Source organism: Denticeps clupeoides, chromosome 20, assembly GCF_900700375.1.
Source record: "Denticeps clupeoides chromosome 20, fDenClu1.1, whole genome shotgun sequence".
Classification (NCBI taxonomy): domain Eukaryota; kingdom Metazoa; phylum Chordata; class Actinopteri; order Clupeiformes; family Denticipitidae; genus Denticeps; species Denticeps clupeoides.
The window spans coordinates 8,804,311-8,828,667 of NC_041726.1; the positions used below are offsets into that span (position 1 = coordinate 8,804,311).

The following is a 24,357-nucleotide window of genomic DNA, read 5'->3' on the forward strand; positions in this document are numbered from 1 at the left end:
GCTCACGCTGAACCTGTGAGGTTAGATCTAGCGTCTACGGTTCTGAGGTCAGTCTCCGGTCAAGTCTGCAGCAGAAGCAGGTCTAATCTCGGCAGTGGGGGTGATCTGAAAAATGCCCAACTTACATTGAAGGAAGGTGCATCAACTCCATCGTTCTTTGTGTTCTGGGGTAAAAGCATCACCACACATTGGTCACAATGATGGCAGAACATTTGTTGAATGGCCCGTGTACTGTGTTCACATGTTGGTGACCATTGGCAACCACTGAGGAATTATGGTTCTGTGTCTGGCCTAATTTCAACCACAAAATGATCATCAGTAGTTCTCTCCTCAATTTGTTAGAAAAAGTCTCCTGGTATGATCTCCATTCTGAAAGTAAGACCACAGTGGACCAGTCCCAGTTGTGGTAGCATGTCTCCTAAGAAAAAGTTTTGGGGGCCATTGATGTAGACAGTTTAACAGTATCTACAGTGAAGCAGAACCATAAATTGCCTTCCCTAAGTGGGAATGTTCATATCGATTTATAGACAACTTGACAATTACCAAATCACTGCAGCAAAGTTCACATCATTGTCTTGCAATGGAACAACATCACCTCTTGATGTTGTTCTACTGGAAACTAGTCATGAGAACTGTGCTGCTCAATCAGAACGTCCCACAGATACGGTAATGTATTTTATGTTCCTCTCATTTCATTTTTAACTCTCACCTTTCACTTATGTCCTCGGATTTCTGCCCATTAAATGGATGGAAGCCGGTGTGATGAGGGGAGGCGGGGCTAAGAGGAGAGGCCTGGCCAGGACGACCCAGTGAGTGTCTCCTGCTACGGCGTCTCTCCAGACCTTGCTTCTCGCTCCCTCCACCCAGGCTGGTTCGGCGCCGGTCCTTCCGGCCCGCTGGAAGTGGCTGGTTGCCATCATCACCGTCCTCGTGCCGGAGCGTTGCCTGGGGGTCAAAGGTTACAGTAGCAACATCAAAAACCTTAATAAAAAAAAAACATACAGGATTATTTTTAAATATTGGTGTCTAGTGGATGGTGGATGTCTGACCTCATAAATGTTTAGCTGCTCCACCAGGTCCAGGTCAGTTCCCTTGCGGTTTAGGTGTCTGCGGCTGATGGCCTCCATGCCCTGTTCCTCCAGCACGTCCACCATGTCATAAAACGAGTCCTGGTCCGGCAGAGCCTCCAGAGTCTGATGGGAGATACGCGCTCAGCTGTGACCTCACTGAATACATGCAGTCATCAAGCCCTGTGCGTGTGTGTGTGTATGTGTGTATGTGTGAGTGTTTCTCACCTTGTTAATAAGGGTCATGGCATAAATCAGAAGCTCAGAGTCCACCCCGTCCTTCTCATCGAGAATCTCCATTGCATTGGACCACTTCTTACGGCCTGCAGAACGTTGGCCTGAGGGTCACTTACTGACACTCTTAGGTGTATGTGTGTATGTGTTTTTGTACCTACAGTAGTCTACAGTAGTAATGGCCTGGATGAGCAGAGGAGCATTGGACTCAGCATACTCCACAAACACCAGCAGCAGCTTCAGCGCAGTCTTCACCACCAGCCGGAACTTCACACACACGCACACACAAAAAATCAGTCCCTGTTATTATAATTTTTTATACAATGCATTTGTATAATGTTCTCCAGATGGTTCTAAAGCCACAATTGTACTACTGCAGATGCTGGGCTCTTCCCCTCAGTTCTGTACACTTTTTTCAAGGGGTGGAGCATTGATGTTGGAGACCGCCAAGCGGCTAAACTGCACCTTTCTATATGGCTGGCCATAGAAAGGTAGGATTTATTAAAGGGCAATTCAGATCAGAACCAGGAAGAATAAGGTTTCCCACAGGCTCAGTTTCCTGCCACACCACAAACACCCCTTTCTCCACATGGACTCCTCCATCAATGACCTGGCTCCCTCCGGTGGACTGTAGGACTGCAGTAGTGATGTTCTCTGCTCTACTGTTCTTGGTTCTATGCTCTTTGGCTCCTGTTTCTCAGTGCTTTGTCTGTTTTGCAACATTTTAATCTCGCTTAGGCGTAGTGTGAGCAGATCTCCAGATCTGGGGCTGATGGATCTGGTGATGGATCTGTGTGTGCACATGTGTGTGTGAGTGTGTCTGTGTGTGTGTGTTTGGAGTGATTTATTGCTATTTTACTGAAAAAGGGAGTACAACCGTGAAGTCAACCAGTTAATCTATCCCTGGTGACCTATTACCATTAGCAGTACGTTTCTGAAGGAACTGCATTCATTGGATTATGACCAGTGTTCACATATTTTCTCCAGGCCATTTGTTAGGATTGTAACGACAGATTAAAAGAAGAGTGAGCAGATTGAAAGAAGAAATGTGCATCCCACAATAAACCACAGATCAGTGTTCAGTTTCAGCTCACACTTAACCTCAAAAAGGTTGAATTGGTTAAATGAAGGTTACCTTTGAGCCAATCAGTGTATAGAGCCATTGGACGGTCTCCGTGTGACCTATGACCCCATTCATCCCATCCACATAGAGCATGATCTGTCCCAGGGCTGGAGGTGAGAGTAAATGAACAAAGTTACAAAAGCAGTAAAACCATGACAACGAGAACAATAAAGAGGCAGAAATGGACTTTCTACATATTCATATTTTTGAAAATATGACATTGTTAACTTATGCAAGACATCACCATATTAATGATGATATGAATGTTAATTTTTCTATTGATATTCTGATAGATTAAAAACTGATACCTAATCAAGTCAAATACAGCAACAAAACTAGCAGACCAACAGATGGCGCTCTAAAGCTGCACTCGCACTATTATACTGTCAAAAAACACTCAGGTCTATTCAATTACACACACATACACAGAATGATCCATTTAAATGGCAAAAAAGGAGATCAATTGCAGGATCCACTGCAGCACTTCCACCTGGCGAAATGTCCGTTCTGAGGACTGAATAGGTAAGCAGTTGTGCACATCGCAACAGCTGCACTCGGGTAACACACTTATCATCGGCCCGCGGTGTCACAAAAACACTCCCCAATGCCATGTGTTTCTACAAAAAACAGTGTGTGTGGTGGTGGTGGTGATATGCTACTGAGGTCTGTAAAAACTGACAATAATCATTCATATGTTGCACTTTTCACGTCCTCAGAAAGAGGAGGAAATGAAGAGATCAGAGGTGCATGTGTGTAATATGCACGTTTATGTATGATCGTTTTAGTTTGATGAATTGGATTTTGATTGGGTTTGGTTTGTGTATGTGTGCACACATGGATGTGTGTATGGATGCAGGCCCACTCTCTCATTTTTATATACACACCTCGGAGGATGTAGTTCTGGTAGTTCTGGTCGGCCTCGGCCCCGACTTTAATGAGGCAGGTGAGACCCTCGGCCATCACAAATTCATGTACCAAGTCCTTATCATCCTGCAATTCAGAACATGGCGTCACCCCTCATCCTACCAAACACCGAGCACGGGTCAGAGGTCAGGGCTAAGTGTAAATGGAGCAACGTTTACCTGGAAGATCTGTTTGAGGGAGAAGAGCGCCCTGCGCAGGTCCCGTCCACTGGAATTATACAGCTTTTCTGTGGAGAAAAGGAGAAAAGGTGAGATTTTTTTTACAGTCACACACAGATACAAACTGATGGACACAACATTTAGTACAACACACACACTGATTCTCTCCTAAATCAACGGGAAGGGGGCAGGGCTGTGAACCAACTGTCACTGAAAGTGTCCTGAATACACACTCACCCCCACACACACACACTGTCCTGAATACCCTACTGCTGCATCGCTGCCAAGAGCTCATTAACATTCCATCAGAGCACTAATCACGGCAAGTGTGTGTGTGTCTTCAGTACAGAAGAGCAGCAGGCTGCTGAGTTTCTATTGGTGGGTGTGTGTGTTTTGGCTGAGGAGGGCAGGAGGTGAGTTGAGGTGTGTTTGCAGCTCTGCTCTCCATCCCCGGCCATTGTCCCGCTAACACACAACGTTCCGGTTCACGTCGTGGAAACGTTGCAGGAATGTTCGCAGCTCCGGCTGAAATAAATCCCAGCGTCCCACGCGCTCATATCACATCTGTCTACTCGCTGGACACAGAACTTCATTGAGCTTGGAACATTCCAGGCTTCACACGATCTGTCTGCAGGGGGACAGACGGCAGGACAGAGCTGCGTTCACTGCAGCCTTCAAGATCAGCTCCCATTCTGTGTGTCTGCAAATTTCGAACTGGTTCTGGTTCAGATCATTCTCTACAAAAATTTGTAGATAAAATATATATCTCTTCACGGAATTATAAGCCTGTTACAAAATGGAACACAAGCAGAAGAGGAACAAGGAAAGGCGAGGGTTGGAGACTTTGGAGAACCAGCACATGGTTCTAGGGATTTCATTAAATATTGATACGCTGAATACTGATCAGCATGTTATTTAATCTATATGTTTATTGAGGTTTTTTCTTTGGAGCGATCGGAGTCTCCCACATATTGATTGCACCTCCCAGACATTTATATAACATATAATAAGTGTAGGAGAACATGTGTTTCTCTGAATAGATGAGTCTTAAAGACAGTGATGGCACTGCTCTGATGATGGTTGGAAGCTCTTTCACAGTCGATGAGAGTAGAACATTTCACATTTCAATTAATTGCAAAATATCTTCGTCAATAAACCTTTTTGACGCGATGAAGACGAGACGTAATATTGAAATATTATAGATGTATGGATGTAACTACACTTACAACTCCCAATCAGGCAGCTCCCTCTAGTGGTGCTTCCTTATATAAACCTTCACAAATTAATTCATAAAGGGATCCTTAATTCATTAACACCTTTATTTCCCTTAGGAACTCTCCAGAATGTAGGCTACAGACAGTCCACTCATCCTGTTTCTGTCGGTTCCTGATAAAAGTTAAGTGGTAGAACAGTAATGCCATTCACGTCCAACTCTTGTTCACCGCTCACTGTAAACGGCTATTCTGCTTGCTCCGGAAAAACAACCCCACCCACCCAGCCTCCAGCCCCGCCCAGGTAAACGTGGGCTGCTTTGTATATGGCCTGCATTGTCCAAGAGCCCCGCCCCCATCTGCCTTTCCCTGGAACTGAAGGGTCTCTTCCTGATAGAACCACCTGGAACAGCCTGGGCGGAGCAAACGTATCACCTGTTCTCTTCAGGTCACGATTCTGTATCTCTGTGACCTTTGCCAACGTGGCCGCCCTTGCCAGGTCGCTGTCAACTTGGCTGATAGGGGCGGGATACCAGCGACAGACAAGTCTCTGCTTTATTTCACTGACATACGACAAGAGCTGAGCCACACAAACACACACACACACACACACACAGACCTGCATTACCATTCAGAACCACTTTCAGCTGTCCAACCCAACAGCGAGGGTGTGATGAGACGAGGAAATACAAAGAAAACCACACAAACACACACACACACACACACACACACACACACACACACAGGCCATGAGCCAATAAGAAGACTCTATGGCAAACAATGTAAGCTAATTTAAATAACAGACTGACTAACTTTAGAATAAAGTTCTATGTGTGTATGTGTGTGTGTGTGTGTGTGTGTTGAGAGAAACGCAGAGGCATCCGTTTATAGGTTTCCTTTCTCTTTTATGGTTTTGTTTTTCAGGCCTGAGAGCTTTTCTCTGGATTTGGGACCAGATGAGGCATACTGACAAAAACACACACACAGTCAAACACAGACAGATATACATACAGAACTGTGCCTGCCACGAAGCACCAAAAATACATAACAAAACACACTCATGCAAGCCCTCCAAACACACACACACACACACAAGTGTGTGTCCAGTGAACGTGAACTCTGCATCCTGCCCACAGATGGCCATCAAAGAGATTTAAACAACAGAGGGGACATTTAAAAGCTCTGGAAACGTACAATGAAGTAAATCTCTGTCTCTCTCTCTCTCACACACACAGATTCCTTTCACCATAAACAATCCCATATACCCATTAAAACACAAACACACACACACTTTACCTCTCGGTGTGACTAAGTCTGTATCCTCTGTGTTTTTAGTTAAGTAACATCAGACATTTTAGTTATCCTCTCAAATCCAAACCATTAGTGTCATAATGGATACACACACACACACACACACACACACACACACACAGGATTCCCTCTCCTCACTGATCCTGCTACTAAGCCGTGTCCCCTAAAAGCAGATTAACGTGTGTCCCACCGTCACCTCCCTCCCACCACGGCCACCCAGCCATCATACTGACATTTCCACAAATGTTGCAACATACGACACTCGTGAATATTCTACATCTCAGAAGACTTCAGTCCTCGGTGTACTGGACTTCTGCACATGGAACAATTCAACAAGCATTCTTCAGAATTCTACATAATATTCAGTGTAATACACGTTTCAGCACACTACATAATATTCAGCGTAATACACGTTTCACCACACTACATAATATTCAGCGTAATACACGTTTCACCACACTACATAATATTCAGCGTACTACACGTTTCACCACACTACATAATATTCAGCGTACTACACGTTTCACCACACTACATACTATTCAGCGTAATACACGTTTCACCACACTACATACTATTCAGCGTACTACACGTTTCACCACACTACATAATATTCAGCGTAATACACGTTTCACCACACTACATAATATTCAGCGTAATACACGTTTCACCACACTACATAATATTCAGCGTACTACACGTTTCACCACACTACATACTATTCAGCGTAATACACGTTTCACCACACTACATAATATTCAGCGTAATACACGTTTCACCACACTACATAATATTCAGCGTACTACACGTTTCACCACACTACATAATATTCAGCGTAATACACGTTTCACCACACTACATAATATTCAGCGTACTACACGTTTCACCACACTACATACTATTCAGCGTACTACACGTTTCACCACACTACATAATATTCAGCGTACTACACGTTTCACCACACTACATAATATTCAGCGTAATACACGTTTCACCACACTACATAATATTCAGCGTACTACTCGTTTCACCACACTACATAATATTCAGCGTACTACACGTTTCACCACACTACATAATATTCAGCGTACTACACGTTTCACCTCACTACATACTATTCAGCGTACTGCACGTTTCACCACACTACATAATATTCAGCATACTACACGTTTCACCACACTACATACTATTCAGCGTAATACACGTTTCACCACACTACATACTATTCAGCGTACTGCACGTTTCACCACACTACATAATATTCAGCGTACTACACGTTTCACCACACTACATACTATTCAGCGTAATACACGTTTCACCTCACTACATAATATTCAGCGTACTACACGTTTCACCACACTACATAATATTCAGCGTACTGCACGTTTCACCACACTACATACTATTCAGCGTACTGCACGTTTCACCACACTACATAATATTCAGCGTACTACACGTTTCACCACACTACATACTATTCAGCGTAATACACGTTTCACCTCACTACATAATATTCAGCGTACTACACGTTTCACCACACTACATACTATTCAGCGTAATACACGTTTCACCTCACTACATAATATTCAGCGTACTACACGTTTCACCACACTACATACTATTCAGCGTAATACACGTTTCACCTCACTACATACTATTCAGCGTAATACACGTTTCACCACACTACATACTATTCAGCGTACTACACGTTTCACCACACTACATAATATTCAGCGTAATACACGTTTCACCACACTACATAATATTCAGCGTAATACACGTTTCACCACACTACATAATATTCAGCGTACTACACGTTTCACCACACTACATACTATTCAGCGTAATACACGTTTCACCACACTACATAATATTCAGCGTACTACACGTTTCACCACACTACATAATATTCAGCGTACTACACGTTTCACCACACTACATAATATTCAGCGTACTACACGTTTCACCACACTACATAATATTCAGCGTAATACACGTTTCACCACACTACATAATATTCAGCGTACTACACGTTTCACCACACTACATACTATTCAGCGTACTACACGTTTCACCACACTACATAATATTCAGCGTACTACACGTTTCACCACACTACATAATATTCAGCGTAATACACGTTTCACCACACTACATAATATTCAGCGTACTACTCGTTTCACCACACTACATAATATTCAGCGTACTACACGTTTCACCACACTACATAATATTCAGCGTACTACACGTTTCACCTCACTACATACTATTCAGCGTACTGCACGTTTCACCACACTACATAATATTCAGCATACTACACGTTTCACCACACTACATACTATTCAGCGTAATACACGTTTCACCACACTACATACTATTCAGCGTACTGCACGTTTCACCACACTACATAATATTCAGCGTACTACACGTTTCACCACACTACATACTATTCAGCGTAATACACGTTTCACCTCACTACATAATATTCAGCGTACTACACGTTTCACCACACTACATAATATTCAGCGTAATACACGTTTCACCACACTACATAATATTCAGCGTACTGCACGTTTCACCACACTACATACTATTCAGCGTACTGCACGTTTCACCACACTACATAATATTCAGCGTACTACACGTTTCACCACACTACATAATATTCAGCGTACTGCACGTTTCACCACACTACATACTATTCAGCGTACTGCACGTTTCACCACACTACATAATATTCAGCGTACTACACGTTTCACCACACTACATAATATTCAGCGTAATACACGTTTCACCACACTACATACTATTCAGCGTACTACACGTTTCACCACACTACATACTATTCAGCGTAATACACGTTTCACCACACTACATACTATTCAGCGTACTACACGTTTCACCACACTACATAATATTCAGCGTAATACACGTTTCACCACACTACATAATATTCAGCGTAATACACGTTTCACCACACTACATACTATTCAGCGTACTACACGTTTCACAATATTACAAACAACAAACAGGCCCTGTCTTCTATATGTGCATATGTTTCTAAAACGTCCTGAGTGACCTCCAGTGTGGGTCCAATGCATCCAGAATCCACTGGGGCCAGCTGGTGGGGACGGGGTTGGGGGGCGGGGCTTGCAAGCAGCCGCTGACGTGCTGCAGAGCTGCATCCTGATGCGGTGCTCAGCATCGCTAAATAAAATCTGAGAGGATCTCAAATTACAGAAGAGACCAGAGACAGCTGAGAGAGAGTGTGTGTGTATGTGTGTGTGTGTGTGTGTGTGTGTGTGTGTGTGTGGAGCAGCTGAGTTCAGTTCAGGGGCTCCCAGTAACAACCATAAACCCTCCCAAAAATAGAGGTGCCTGGATGCACACCATACTGTATCAGCAGTGCATCAGGTTTACCAGGGTGTGTGTGCATGTGTGATTATGTTTGCTTGTTTGTTGTCTGTGTGTGTGTGTCTGCGGCAGTTCTATAAGCAGCCACTATAAAGCTCAGCCGTCTCTACAGAAACCAAAATGATTTCAGAGTGAAGCGAACGGGCGCTTAATCTCATGCGGCCAAATTATAAAGTGGCAGGGCAGCAGAGCGACTGGCCGGAGGAGAAGCGATTACAGAGCGGCTGGATGCCGCCGACCTCCGTCTGCAGAGGAGGCGAGAGAGACGGCCTACGACCGTCACTTAAAGGGAGCAAAGTGAGAAGGAAACCCAATGTTTCAGAGGTCAGATGTGTAGAGGTCTACGAAAAATATTCACCATTCGTCTCTGGAATAAAGGTCTCTCTGTTATACTGTATCGACTCCACAGCATTCATATCATCAGAAAGACATAACCAGGTAGAAGCAAGAAGTGCCCACTGGTTACTGGTTGTCTGCATGCTGGGGAACAAACAAACCTGTGAACCAGAAGACCCAGGTTCAAATCCCACTTACTACCATTGTGTCCCTGAGCAAGAGACTTAACTCTAAGTTGTTCCGGGGGGGGACTGTCCCTGTAACTACTGATTGTAAGGCCGTCTGATAAATGCATTACATGTAAATGTAAAGATGAACTTTACTGATGATTTTATTATCAAATGAGTCTGTAGGCATGATTGACAGCTCTAACACACCCTACTCCCTCATTCTGGACGATTTAAACCCCCTCCTTTCAATACATCACACGGTCAGGTTCAATCCTAACAATAATTAAAAAATACATCAAAACACACACAAAATTGCTACAGACAATCTGATATGTAACTGTCGTGACTACTTAAAATAAGAACGTTGTTCAATTCATATTTTTGACAAATATATGTTTTCTAGAAATAAAAATTCAGAACAGCCCAATCTGGCAACATACAGCACTAGGTCCCGTCTCTTCCGTTCCTGTTCAGCAGACATCTAAACACCTGATGTCCCTTAGTGTCATATCAGGTCCATGCCCACCACCAAACCAAGCAGATTATCAGCTCTTTTCTCCCAAAATTCTCACTGGCAAACCCATGAATCTGTCCAGGTTTCTGTGAAGATGCTATGATTCGGTATTAAAGGTTCTAGATTTGGTTCCTGTTCAGTTCTGCTAAGAGCCGATCTTTGGAACCGATCTCCAGTTCCTGTCCGTTCCTCTGTGCGGTGAGGCAGCAGGAAGTGATGATGAAAGCATTTGAGATGGAGGTCGAATAAAACCTAGAATGTGCCGGGTCACCACGGCAGACCATTCACTGTGTAAGCACTTTACAAAAAGAGCCTGGTGATGAGTGCCTGAGGTTGTGAAGGGCGTGTGTGTATGTGTGTGTGTGTCTCAGGCCACTTTTATCCCGACTCCATGTCTTTTGCCTGCAGCTGCTGATGATATCAGCATCTGAATGCAGTAAATCTCTCATACCTGTGTGTCTCTCCATATGATGAAGAAGTCAGAAGTCACTTTTTCCTTTTGTTTTTCTTTTGCCAAATTTTTGCAGCAATTACAGAAAATATGGAACACATTATTAGATTTGTAAATTTTTTTAGGTTTTTGACCGTGCGAAGGTGTGTTCTATAAAACAGGTCAGTGATTTGAAGGGGAAAAGCAAATCAATTGAACCAGATCCACAGGGGGTCTGAATGTACGTGACCGATCATTAACAGTGGTAGCTCCTAATCATTAAACACCCGCACCCACACACACCCACACACACACACATCCACACACCCACGCACACACACAGTGTTGCAAGTGTGAATCTGGGGAGAGGAAACGTCCCCAGAACACAAATAGCGGCGCAGCACATGTCAGCGTCCATCACGTGCCCCCAGCTGCTGGGGTAAAAATAACACCCCCACCAGTGCCACCCTCAGCCTGGGGGTGGTGGTCAGAGACACAGAGAGGTCAGACAGAGAGGGGGCGGGGCATCCGACTGGACACTCATTAACAGACACGCACACACATCCCCCCTGCTGGGATCTACACTCAGCTCCCCAGAGCTTTAAACCGCTGATCCGACGCTGGTTTGGAGGTTCTCTGGCGCGATCTCCGTATCCCACAATGCCACGGGGCTGCACGCAGTTAAACTGGTGTAGAGAGGGGCTCCTCAGACCCACAATCAGCATTGACCACGGCAACGGATCCGGTGTCAGAGGACGTGAGAAAGACACACGTTCGCACACACAGTATTCATGCAAAATAATAGAAAACCGGATCAGGACGGAAACACCCACGGGGTTCCGCAACCTGTTCCACATTGGTCCCTGGCCACGCCCCCCTCTCTGGAGACCAGTACACTGCTGTTCAAACGTTTCTGGTCATTCAGAAACATCCTTGTTTTTCCACGAGTATAAAACTGTGATGTCGGTTTGTATAACAAGCCGTCATTTAAAAATGTTTGAAACTAGAACGTAGTGGAACCGAGATCTGCTGATGCGCTACATACTACGTACTAGAGGGGATTTGGCCAGTTTAACAGCTCTGATACAATCTCCTGACAATCTTGGACATTGGCACAGTTTATATGAAGAAACTGTGAAGTATCAACTAAACCTGCCCATGTTCGTTTTGCACGTTCGACGTTAGACATGTCCTGTCTCGTCTCTGCCTTCTTTCTGCCGTTCGTGGCGCCAGGTGACCGCGGACTGAACGGCGGCCATTTTTCAAAGCGCCCAGTGTGGGCAGTGTGTATGGATGGCATCAAATCTCTGTCGAAATCCCAACAAACGTTAAACATCGACGAGCAAATGGCAGTGAAACGTCAATCAAACGCAGCTACAAAGTGCTGCAAAAACATGTATGGCATGTGGTGGCCTAGCGGTTAAGGAAGCGGCCCCCATAATCAGAAGGTTGCCAGTTCGAATCCCGATCCGCCACTGAGCAACACACTGCTCCCCGGGCGCCGGTCATGGCTGCCCACTGCTCACTCAGGGTGATGGGTTAAATGCAGAGGACTAATTTCACTGTGTGCACAGTGTGCTGTGCTGCTGTGTATCACAAGTGACCTTCACTTCACTCATTTCGGAGCGCCGCTGTCCTGTGTCCCAGCTGCCACAGTCACTGCCGGCACAAATTTTACCTAGAAATTCACGAAATGTCGTTGCAATATAACCAATTGTGTCCTTCACTGCGTCGATGCAGAATCAGCCCCGTCAGGACCACGATGCATCCTTGCATGCAGCTGCACAGTTTCAGAACAAGCGTTGGAAGACTGCTTCACGTTTCCTTCTCCGTCCTGCCCGGAGCGCCTCCGTCGCTCCGTTTTTTTTTTTTTCCAGTTCCGGGAACCACGCGCGCTCCATCGGGGAACAAACAGCCTTCAACGTCTGTCTTCCTCATCAAACCTCGGTGGAAAAACACACGTCCTTCCCGTCCCAGAGCGCTCTCACGGCGCCAAACGCCAGAACAACGTTACTGCTTCGCTCTTTACAGCCGCACTGAGGTCGGCGCCGCTGTCTATACACCTGCCGTGTGCCGGTGGACCCCTGTACCGCAGTTGTGAGTTCTGCAGCAGGGAACTGAACCCCGAATCCGAGCCACATGAATACAGGGGGGAGCTTGTGTACTGTGTGTTTGATGTGAGTACAGTTGTGAGGTTGTGTACTGTGTGTGTGTGTGTGTTTGCATAGTTCTGTGCAGAATTACTTGTTTTCATTGAACAGCGTGAGGTTCCGGGCAAACGAATTTACAGCACACAATAGAGTGCTGCAACACACACACACACACACACACACACACACACACACAGAGAGAGAACTGAGAGACACTGGTGAACACACCTTGATTCTAGGATCAGATTTCTAGTTGAGTTTCTGTGTCTACAACAATATACACACTTACACACATTTCAGTTCCCATTTCCCCCCACAAGTAGTTGATTAAGCACACACACACACACACACACACACACACTCTCTCTCCATCGCTCTGCCAATACAGTGACTCATGGGTGCTGCACTGAAATCAACAATTTTCCAAACGCTGACGGCCAACAGGGGAAAAAAAACGAAAGGAATTCTGTCAGTGTGGAACCGGGTGAAACGAGAGTGTGTGTGTGTGTGGGTGGATGAGAGAGAGAGACACACACACACTCATACAGTTCAATATTGCGGGGGGTCTGGCGGGATGAGTTGTCATCAGCAAGACAGGTGGGTCAGAAAGAGGAGACACACAAACACACACTCCATAAAAAAAGAAGGAAGTGTGCACGCGTGTGTGTGTGTGTGTGTGTGTGTGTGTGTGTGTGTGTGTGTTTTAAATGCTGCCCTTGGCACCATTAGAAAACCATTAACCCGGAAACTTCAATCTCCCTCTCCGCTCCTCATCGATCCACGTTCCACCACTTTGGCGTCACCTACGTGAATCTGGCCGGCTTTCAGACATCGCTGCCCCGCCCGCGTGTAATGTTTAGTAGCACCGTGTGAGGTGAAAGGTTCCGGTTCTACGGAGTCAGACGGGGACGGAACACACAGTCGTTCACATGTAACCGCATCTTTCGCCCCTCCCCCCACCTTCTCCGGTTCTCTGCGTGACGCTGGAGAACTTCAGCTCCTCACATGTTTCTGTCCCGTCAACAGTTTCTAAAGATAAACGCTGAGTCTCCCCGTCACCCCGTGCCTAAATTTAACACACACACTCACACACACAATCTCATATCCACACACAAACACACACACTCACAATCTCTTATCCACACATAAAAACACAATCTCATATCCACACACCAGCACACAAACAAACAATCTCATTTATACACAGCCACACACACTCTCTCATATCCACACACACATCCACACACTCACATAAACACATACACATTCTCATATCCACATACACACACTCACATATCCACAAAAACACAATCTCATATTTACACACAAACACACACACTCACAATCGATTATCCACACATAAAAACACAATCTCATATCCACACACCAGCACACAAACAAACAATCTCATTTATACACAGCCACACACACTCTCTCATATCCACACACACACACCTCACATAAACACATACACATTCTCATATCCACATACACACACTCACATATCCACAAAAACACAATCTCATATTTACACACAAACACACACACTCACAATCGATTATCCACACATAAAAACACAATCACACATCCACACACTCACATAAACACTCATATCCACACACACACTCACTCATATCCACACACACTCACTCATATCCACACACACACACTCATATCCACACACACACAATCTCATATTTACACACACGCACACAGACACACACAAAATCTCATATGCGCACATACTCTCTCATACACACACAAACACTACATATACTAAATCAACCCTGTAGATACTGTAATAATGTACACACCACGCTTGTCACGATGTTGAAATTTTAAACTCAATACCGATACTCGCTGGTACTATTTTTGATACTACAGGAGGAGGAAAAACACACTTTCTTTGTGTGCGCTAGGAGCGCTTCACCTCCTCAGAATAGTTCAAACAAGTCACCTAATGACAGTGGCTGAAAAATGCAAATCAAATTATGAAAAATTAACATTTAATAAGACAAATTTACAACACGCGAAACACTTCTACCAACCACAAATCATATTGGAAAGGATAGGTACCATATACCAGATTATGCTGGCTGATCATTTACGACCCGACCCGACCCGACCCGACCCAACCCAACCCAACCAGAGTCCAACTAAAATTATTAAAAGCCTGAATCTGAACCAAAATGCTTTTTACATTTTCTAGCAAGCCTGGTGTGTCTCATGTAAACATTGGGCCCTCCTCTGTCAGGGGAGGGGCTGTCCTCTGCAATGCCTGTTGCTGTACTATGCCTGCGAATTCTGTGAAGATGCAAAACTGCGATTTTTATGAATAGTCAATACTACATTTTAAATCTGGGAATCGATATAAATCAGTTTTACAACCCTAGTACACACAATAACAGACGTCTACGCACATGACACACAAGAGAGAGAGAGAGAGAGAGTCGGGGAGAGAGAAAGAGAGCGAGCTGGATGCCGTGTTTGCCGGTATAGAGTAAACAACGATGAGAAATCGGCCGTTTTCAGCTCAGCTCTAATTAGCTCTGACCACCGCGGTGGGACACACGGAGTCGCCGGCCAGAGGAACGCCGGGGTCGCCGCAGGTCACCTTACCCACAAAGAACTACCACAGGGTGAAGGAAAATGACGAAGGTGAATTGAACGTCTTCATGGGGACAATCCTGTGACCTTTCATCGGATCAAGGGCAAACCCTGGAAACAATCAAGGAATGATTCATGCACCATGACCGGGGCTCATCAGGGGGAGGGGACACTAATCTTCAGACAGCCATCGCCACACCAGACTTGAACTAAATACGGATCACTTTCAGCTCCTTTCATAAACCCAAAATCCAAAGTCCAGATGGTCCACAACATGGTTTCAACCCAAATGATCTGATGTCCCACATTCTCACCTCCAAAGTGACGTCTAGCTCTGCAGCCACCGACAAGAACTACAAGTCACAGACACATAAATTCCATCCACAATGTCACCCCGCATTGCTGACCCTACTGCCAAGGCTTCTCGCATCAAGGCCTTCAAGGATCTCATGCCACTTTCTTCATCTGTTTGAACCAGGACACATGAATTGACATTGGGTGTAAAACTCGAACCTGCAGCAGCTGCTGTACAAAGTGGCCAGCGTTGCATCATTTCATATCATTTACTAAACTGTGGATTACAGAATCATGAAAGCGATCTGGAATGCCCTGGTTCTCGGGTTCCACTTCCTCACATTGAAGCGACGCCCTGAATATTGCGAAGAGGGCGGATTATGCGGTTCAGTATCTCGTCGACAGTCGTTAAGCGCGGCAGGGGGCGGGGCACTTGGCCAACGGCAGGTGGCTGTCTTAAAACAGGTCGCTCATCTACTTAAGCGACTCCGTTCCACCCCCACCCTAATCTTCTTCCTCCTCCTCTTCATCCTCACGCTCCACCACAACCTGCTAAAGCCCCAAACACATGGTGCGGAGGCCAAGTCGAAGGATGAGATCAGTCTCTCTCCCTCTCTCTCTTTCTCACAACTGCTCCACCTCCCGACCTCTGACCCCTGGCTGATTTCTGAAGGCCGCCACCCAGAAAAGCCCATGACTCCACAGCCTGAAAATAGTTGCGGTGCAAGACAGGAGAACCGGAGTGGAGGGAGAGTGAGAGATGGGGACCAAGAGACCGACTAATATAGAGAGAGAGAGACGGGGACTAAACAGATAAGGACTGAGAGACAAAGAGAGAGAGAGAGAGAGAGAGAGTAAAATAAACTAGGACTGAGAGACAAACAGACAGAAAAATTAGGACCAATGAAAGACAGACAGGCAAATAGAAAATGACAAACAGATGAACTTAGAAACAAACAGATGAAAAGAGAGAGACAGGGACTGAGAGACAGACAGATGCAGAAATGGACAGTGAAAGAGGGGAGAAAAGAAAGACATTGGTGTCCATTGGTCTCTGGGTGGGTTTAAGCTCCGCCCCCTCTGTCTCCCCTCCCCTCCTCTTGTGCATTAATGGCTTTTCCAGTCTGTGGTCAGCAGCAGTGCAGTGTGTGTTTCACACATGCGACTCAACGGGATTTCAGCACGGAACTCCGGACCAGCGGTCCGAAACTGAGAACAAAAACAGTGCAGCCCAAAACACACCTGAGACACACACACACACACACACACACACATGTTCTCTCTCTTTTTAGCCTAGATTTTCAGGTCATTAAAAAAATGAGAAGAGGAATTCAAACAGAATTCTCATTTACGCCAAGGTGCACACACACACTCCAGGTGTGCACCGTGTGCTGTGCTGCTGTGTATCATGTGACAATCACTTCACTTCAGGTGAGGTGTGTATGAGGTTGGAGGGGGACTCACCAATGCAGGCGTGGACCCGGACGCTCAGCTGGGTCCTCAGAACAACACTGTGCTTCCTGCCTCTCCTGCACAGAACAAACACACAGAGACGTCAGGTCCAGATCGTTCATACGACACGAGAACTTCAGGGAACATGGAACCAGGGTTGCCAACTGTCCCGAATGGATGACATCCTAAAATGTGGCGGATTTTGATTTGCCCAATCCAGGGCAGCTCAGGTCCCATATTCCACTCATAGCCATTTCAGCCAAAAATAGTCTACTGTAGTCTACTGCAACTCCTGCAAACGTTGCTGTGAGTTCTAGACTCTATTATTATGATAGCAAAAACTACAGATCCCATAATGCAGTGCTTCAGTTGCCTTGCAGAACGCACACTGCAGCTGAATCTGTGCAGGATCAGTTTCCACCGGCACCACTGATATCAATCCGATACCAAGTTTAATTCAGGTGGGTATTGGCGATACTGATAAGGTTTGGAAAATCTAAATGAAAATGCGCAGCGCATCAGCATTTCAAATCGGAAAAATGGACAAAGGAAATGTGCGTGTGCGTGTGTGTGTGTGCGTGTGTGTGTGTGTATTCGTACAAGTGTAAAATTGTGTTACCCCCATCCTGCATCAGTGAGATTAACATCACAAACATACACACACAAACACAGGGTTCCACAATCAGGCAGACAAAACAACAGGGATTCACACACACACACACACACACACACACACAAACACACACATTAAACCTTTTTAAATTTGAACACATGTATACACCCTCACAAACACACACAGACACACCCATGCATGTGGGCACAGAGACACACGCACACTCATTCAGCAGCCTTATAAAACTCGTCTAGACAGACGGAACACTTTGATCACATCGTTATTCTCATGTTTTTAGGGGTTTTTTTGTTGCCACTCTCACTACGCCGCTGCCGTTCGTCTCGGCCCATCGCTGCATCTCCAGGAGATAAGGCCGGACCACTCTGGGCAGGGAGGGGGTCGAATTCCAAGCGGCCAAACGCGCATGGAGACAGCCGGTTATCCGAGTGTCGGCATCGTAAACCCACGCATCGCCCTCATCCCACCCGTCCCGTCAAATCAGGACACAAAGGCCCGCAAAGAAAAAGGCACGGAGGACGGGGCGAGGCCCAGATACACAGCGAAGGGCAACGAGAAACGTACAAAAATACACAGAACGGCGCAGACAGTAAAACGGACCGTAAAAAAGGAGGAGGAAAAAAAACAACAACAAAAAAAAAAATCACCCCAACAATCTTGCTGCCCGCAAGTCAGCAACATGCTCCCTGCGTACAACTAAATTAAATAATATCATTTTAAAATATATAACAACAAGTTAATTGTAATGAATAAGATTGGTTGCTGGTCATTTCTGGATTTCTGGGCGAGGGTTCCAGTCACCCCCATGCCGCAGCTCGTTCGTGGTGGGGGGGTTAGAACCCCTCGTATGTTGCTTTTTCTCCTTCACGCCCCTGTCCTACATTGTGCCGTTTGGTTGGTGATGTTGTGCTGCTTTTCGTGTCTTCATGTTTGTCTTCATGTTCTGTTTGTTCTCATTTATCCTCACGTGCCGAGCGTTTGTCTCCTCCACACCGCATGGCAAGACCACGTTTGTATTTCATTCGGTCATTACAGGGGGCAGGAAAAAAAAAAACAGAGAAACTGGGAGCAGCAGCTGCTTTACACACACACGCACGCACAAACATCCAACCTGGAGACTGAACTGGAAAGAGTGAGAGCAGCATCCTGACATAGAGCCACGGTCACAGACACACACACACACACATCCACATAGAGGTTCATTTGCAGAGCACTGTGTGTGTGTGCAGACATCAGATATGAGACGAAATAGGATGTGTGTTATCATCTCTCTGTGTGCCTGTGTGTGTAATAGTACTATAGTAATATAGTGACACAGCGTGACACATGACCTCCATACTGAGGTCACGTGAGACACTTTTCACTGCGACAGTGACCGTATCAGTCAGTCCCAGCAGTGATGGTGAATGGAAAGTCTTCAGAAGAAGAATTGGAAGCTTCCTCTTGTAAACAGTGAACAGCTTCTACCTGCAGCTGTGGCCTTATGGTAGTCATGTGACGAGAATTAAGATGAACGAAGACACGGTGAAAAAAAAAAAAAGGGAGCAGGTGAGGTCACCACAGCTTTGTTTCTCAGAATAAAGGACCGGAAAATGGGAGAAATGCGGAGGGGGGGACAGAGGGGACGTTTTTATTCCAGCCTCTCAAACTTTCCACAAACGTCCGTTCCAGGAACGCGGCCTGTCACTCGTCACCTCACACGCGTGCCAACGGCTCCTTCAACGAGGTAAACATGTATCATGATTGGCCAATAATCAGGCAATCGACCACAACATTTCATATCAGGTGACAGAGGGAGAGACAGACAGGTGACAAGTCTCAGTCGTACCCTCCCGAGTCGTCCTGGAAACCCTCCAGCTCGTCTCTCTGCTCGGCCAGAGAAGATTCCAAGTCCAGGTAGGTTCCATTATGGGATAACTGCAGCGCACAGTCGTCGAGCTAAAAGAGAGAGAGAGAGAGAGAGAGAGAGAGAGAGGGAATTAATATTTGCCATAGAAGAATTATGGGTAGGAGGAAGTGCAAAGATGTGGAGCAGTGCATTATGGGTTTGCCCATGTTTTTTTTTTATTCCTGTCTCCTTCACACCTCTTTAAAACGTTCCCTTTGCCTGCTGTAAAAGTCGTTTACGAGCACCGCGCCAAGAACGAAAAACACGCTCTGCAGCGGTTCCCCGCTTCTCCGCGTTACGGGCCAGTTAGAGCAATTAGCGACATCCATAAAGCCCCGAGAACACTGCAGCCCCTCTGCCACTACCCAGCATGCACTTCTGCATGACTCCATCTGGACAGGTGAGACGCTCATAGGGCAGGAGTGCCCTGTTCCTGTTACCATGGCAACAGGGCACACCCACAGGAAATATGAACGAAAAAATCTGGGTTCTAATGGTCCTGAGCATGCAGTGCTAACAGTTCCTAGCAAATTCAAGTTCTCCAACGTCAAGTGCACAAGTCACTCTCCGTAAGTGGGGGGTGTTGGTGAACCCTACCCTTAGGCCCGTGACCTGAGCATTGCGGAACGCCGCGGGTATGTTGAGGAAGAAGAGTTCCTGAGCGGATTTGCTGTTGACGGGCGTAGCGTCATGAATTAGCGAGAGTTTAAGACACACACGCGGCGTCCTCACCCCGGAACCGACCTCGTAGACACACACACACACACACACACACACACACACACACACCAACGCAGCCTCCTAAATTTCATCAGCGTTCTAGAGCCAACAGGCACAGCACTACCCAGACATTTTTTTTTTATTTGGACACTGATGAAATCCCACATTTTTATTTTACTCCATTAACACACAGTTCATGATTTCAGAACATTTCACAACCAAACAAGAACTGACGTTTGTTTCATATATATTCGTGGTTGAAATGCTCGTTGGTTTTTCATTTGAGAAGAATAAGTAGCATATTCCAACTTTAGAAATGGTTGTTGCCAAAACTCCACTCTGGAATTCAGGAGCTGCGTTCAGAAGAACGCAACTACTGGACGTCGGGTTTTACTTGCGGGGAACACAAAGTGCAACACAATAATCATAACTCATGTTGTAACATTAAAGCGTAATTAATTACTCAAAAAAAGTCGTCTGCTGCACTGGCCTCAGGCAAGCGGCTTCTATCGAGCGGACTTGCTTAAAGTCCCTGTAAACATTGCGTGGATGTTGAGGGTACGTGGGTGAGGGTTCCACACTTTGGGTTTTGGGGTTATCTGCAGTGGTGGCCTAGTGGTTAGGGAAGCGGCCCCGTAATCAGAAGGTTGCCGGTTCGAATCCCGATCCGCCAAGGTGCCACTGAGGTGCCACTGAGCAAAACACCGTCCCCCCACACTGCTCCCCGGGCGCCTGAAATGAAGTGATTGTATTATGTGATACACAGCAGCACAGCACACGGTGCACACAGTGAAATTTGTCCTCTGCATTTAACCCATCACTCTGAGTGATCAGTGGGCAGCCATGACAGGCGCCCGGGGAGCAGTGTGTGGGGACGGTGCTTTGCTCAGTGACACCTCAGTGGTACCTTGGTGGCTCGGGATTCAAACCGGCAACCTTCTGATTACGGGGCCGCTTCCTTAACCGCTAGGTCACCACTGCCTGTCATGGCTGCCCACTGCTCACTCAGGGTGATGGTTAAATGCAGAGGACACATTTCACTGTGCGCACCGTGTGCTGTGCTGCTGGGTATCACATGTGACAATCACTTCACTTTCACTTACACTTCTCGCAGTCTTGGAATTTCCTTACGGCTCTCCGGCTTTTTCCAGCATTTCCTGTCAGCGTGTTGGGAAGCGTTTACACAGAACCCCAGATAAACTCCAGAGGCTCCACAAGCGTTTTCACACTCACGGCTACGGAAAAAAGAGCCCGTCCGGCCTTCCGTGTCGATGGTGGGCCGCGTTTCCGGGGAAACATGCGACCGCCCGCGGCATGGCATGTCTCCCGTGTCATTTTTCTGGCCCGGCAAAACGGCCTCATCAATCACATGAAAGCGCGAACAACGGCACGCCGGCAAACATCAACATCGCGAGAAGCGACGGTGACGGACCGGGCCCCGAGGATGCGCTTCTAATCACGAAACGAGGCCGCGGAACCGTCATCAGAACCCTGCTAATGAGCCGTGATGTTAACAGATCGCTGGCGAGGAAAAGTCGGGCTGTTTTTTCACGGCTCGTCCCCCTTAAAAAGAAACGGAAAACGCGGAGCGACAGAAAAGGATCTCGGATCCTCGTTTCGTAAAAAGTACTGTACTACCCACTCGTGTGAGTACCGAGGCAGTAGCATTATCACTAGATGTAGTTCCGTGGTCACGGTCTCGGTTTCAGAATGTTCTAGACTGAGCGTGAAAATGCCATTAAAGGAGCCTGTGGGGGTTCCCCTGCGTTCCCGCTGGGTTCTAAAGGCCCGTTCTCCGTCCGGGAGTCTTCCGTTTGTTCGCTGCATTCTCTGCCGGGTTCTAAGGCCTCTTTCTGACGTGGCCTGTGGTCTCTGGAGCCTGCAGATCGTCTGGGCTCGGCCTGAGTCTGGGTTGTGTTCTGGAGAGATTTCACGTAAAGCTTGCAGGAAGAAAGTAAGGAGGCGAACGTTCTCACACAAAAGAAACGTTTTGGAGCCGCTGCCAAGTGCGACGGTCCGACTGCGGATAAAAACAGACCGGAGGCTGGAAAGGGCCGGGATCTCGGAGGCTAAGTGGTAGTTATGGGACTCAAGAGGCGAGGCCAAACGGACAGCCAGCGTGTGTGCGTGTGCGTGTGTGTGTGTGTCGCTGTCTCTCTCTCTTTCTCCCGCTCTGAGTGTTGACCGGGTACCATGGCAACGGGCCAATCAGGTCACCTGACTCCCGCCGACGGGCGAGAGGCGCAGGCCACACCGATACCGGCCCGGGGGGCCTGTTGGGAGTCTGAGAATAAATGATGATGCCGTAGTAAAATGTGGGGGCAGCGCTACAGCACTGGAACAGCGTGTGGGGTCTGTGTTTATGGCGTCTGACGGACGGACGGACGGACAGGTGAGAGAAATGCACGAGAAGACAGAGAGAAGGACGGAGGAGAGGGAGAACGGGAGAGGTCGGAGAAAACCGCGGAGCCCTGGACTCCAGAGAACAAAGTGCGAGTGGAACTCCAAGCCGCAGCCACAGCTGAGCGGGTTCTACAGACTCCAGCGGAACGTCCAATTACAGCCGTCCAGCGGTCCTCTAAAATAACACAGCGGCAGGAAGGAAAACACTGAGCAGCAGAGGACAGGGACAGGAGGACGCGGAGGCTCTAAAAGCGTCCCCGAGGACCGGTGGACGCGATAAATATGACGCTTGTGACAGATAAGCCTCTCCTGCGGCCCTGATCCTGCAGTGACCCTGTCCAACACCACCGGGACGGCTCCGGGACCCACGGACAGAAATTTCACATGAAAACAGTGACACTGTCCATGCAATATACTGAAAAGCACACATTTTCTTCCATCTATTTAGTGACAGATAATGACATAATAATGATAACCACAGAATAACGCTGCGGCTCCACCTGCCACCCGGACCCGGGGTCCGACCGCTCCGGTACTAACGACAGGAACTCTGCGCGGTCCCGAAACTTTGTCCCACCTTGTGCGGGGCGCGCAGCAGCCGGTGGACCCCCGCGACCTGGTTGACGAGGGGGATGTCCTCGCGGAAGGTGAACTGGGGCGGCCGGCTCGGTTCGGGGAAGTTGGTGCTGTTGAACGGATCGGTGTCGTCTAGGAACTGAACCCGGCAGACGAACGCGGCCATGGCGGCTCCATGCAACCCCGGTCACAGCAGCACCGGCAGCGCAGGCAGGTCCCCGGCCCGCGTCGCACGTCCCATCCGAAGCCGACACGGCCGACGAGGCTCCGCTGCGGGGTCCGACCGGCCCGAAAGTCGGGGAGCGGCGCGGAGAGCAGCGGGTGTCTGGTGACGCCGGGGTGGAGGCCCCCCCTCCCGGCTTAAACGCTTTGCCATAAGCAGCAGCGGACAGCAGCAGGAGGAGGAGGAGGAGGAGGAGGAGGAAGATGAGGAGTGCGCCCTCCTGCGGTGGAAAAATTAATAAATCAGAGTAAGAATTATGACATGAACTCGTTACATGTGAAAAGGAGAAAAGAGAAGAAGACCAGCTTCCTTCATTATGTGGGTGGTAGTAGCCTAGTGGGTAACACACTCGCCTATGAACCAGAAGACCCGGGTTCAAATCCCGCTTACTACCATTGTGTCCCTGAGCAAGACACTTAACCCTGAGTGTCTCCAGGGGAGGACTGTCCCTGTAACTACTGACTGTAAGTCGCTCTGGATAAGGGCGTCTGATAAATGCTGAAAATGTAAATGACCGCAGC

At 47.2% G+C, this 24,357-nt stretch overlaps 1 protein-coding gene across 1 annotated transcript in view; it reads right to left on the minus strand.

Annotated features, from left to right (window-relative positions):
- LOC114770429 (FH1/FH2 domain-containing protein 3-like) overlaps positions 1 to 23,994 on the minus strand; it is a 37,629-nt gene extending 13,635 nt beyond the window's left edge. The window contains 11 exon segments of the mRNA XM_028964360.1: positions 126 to 164; positions 710 to 945; positions 1,050 to 1,193; positions 1,296 to 1,390; positions 1,463 to 1,568; positions 2,437 to 2,531; positions 3,309 to 3,414; positions 3,507 to 3,574; positions 17,408 to 17,472; positions 19,855 to 19,964; positions 23,615 to 23,994. Of these exon segments, the coding sequence (XP_028820193.1) occupies positions 126 to 164; positions 710 to 945; positions 1,050 to 1,193; positions 1,296 to 1,390; positions 1,463 to 1,568; positions 2,437 to 2,531; positions 3,309 to 3,414; positions 3,507 to 3,574; positions 17,408 to 17,472; positions 19,855 to 19,964; positions 23,615 to 23,779 (1,229 nt within the window). The 5' untranslated portion in view covers positions 23,780 to 23,994.
- Positions 23,995 to 24,357: the final 363 nt, after the last annotated feature.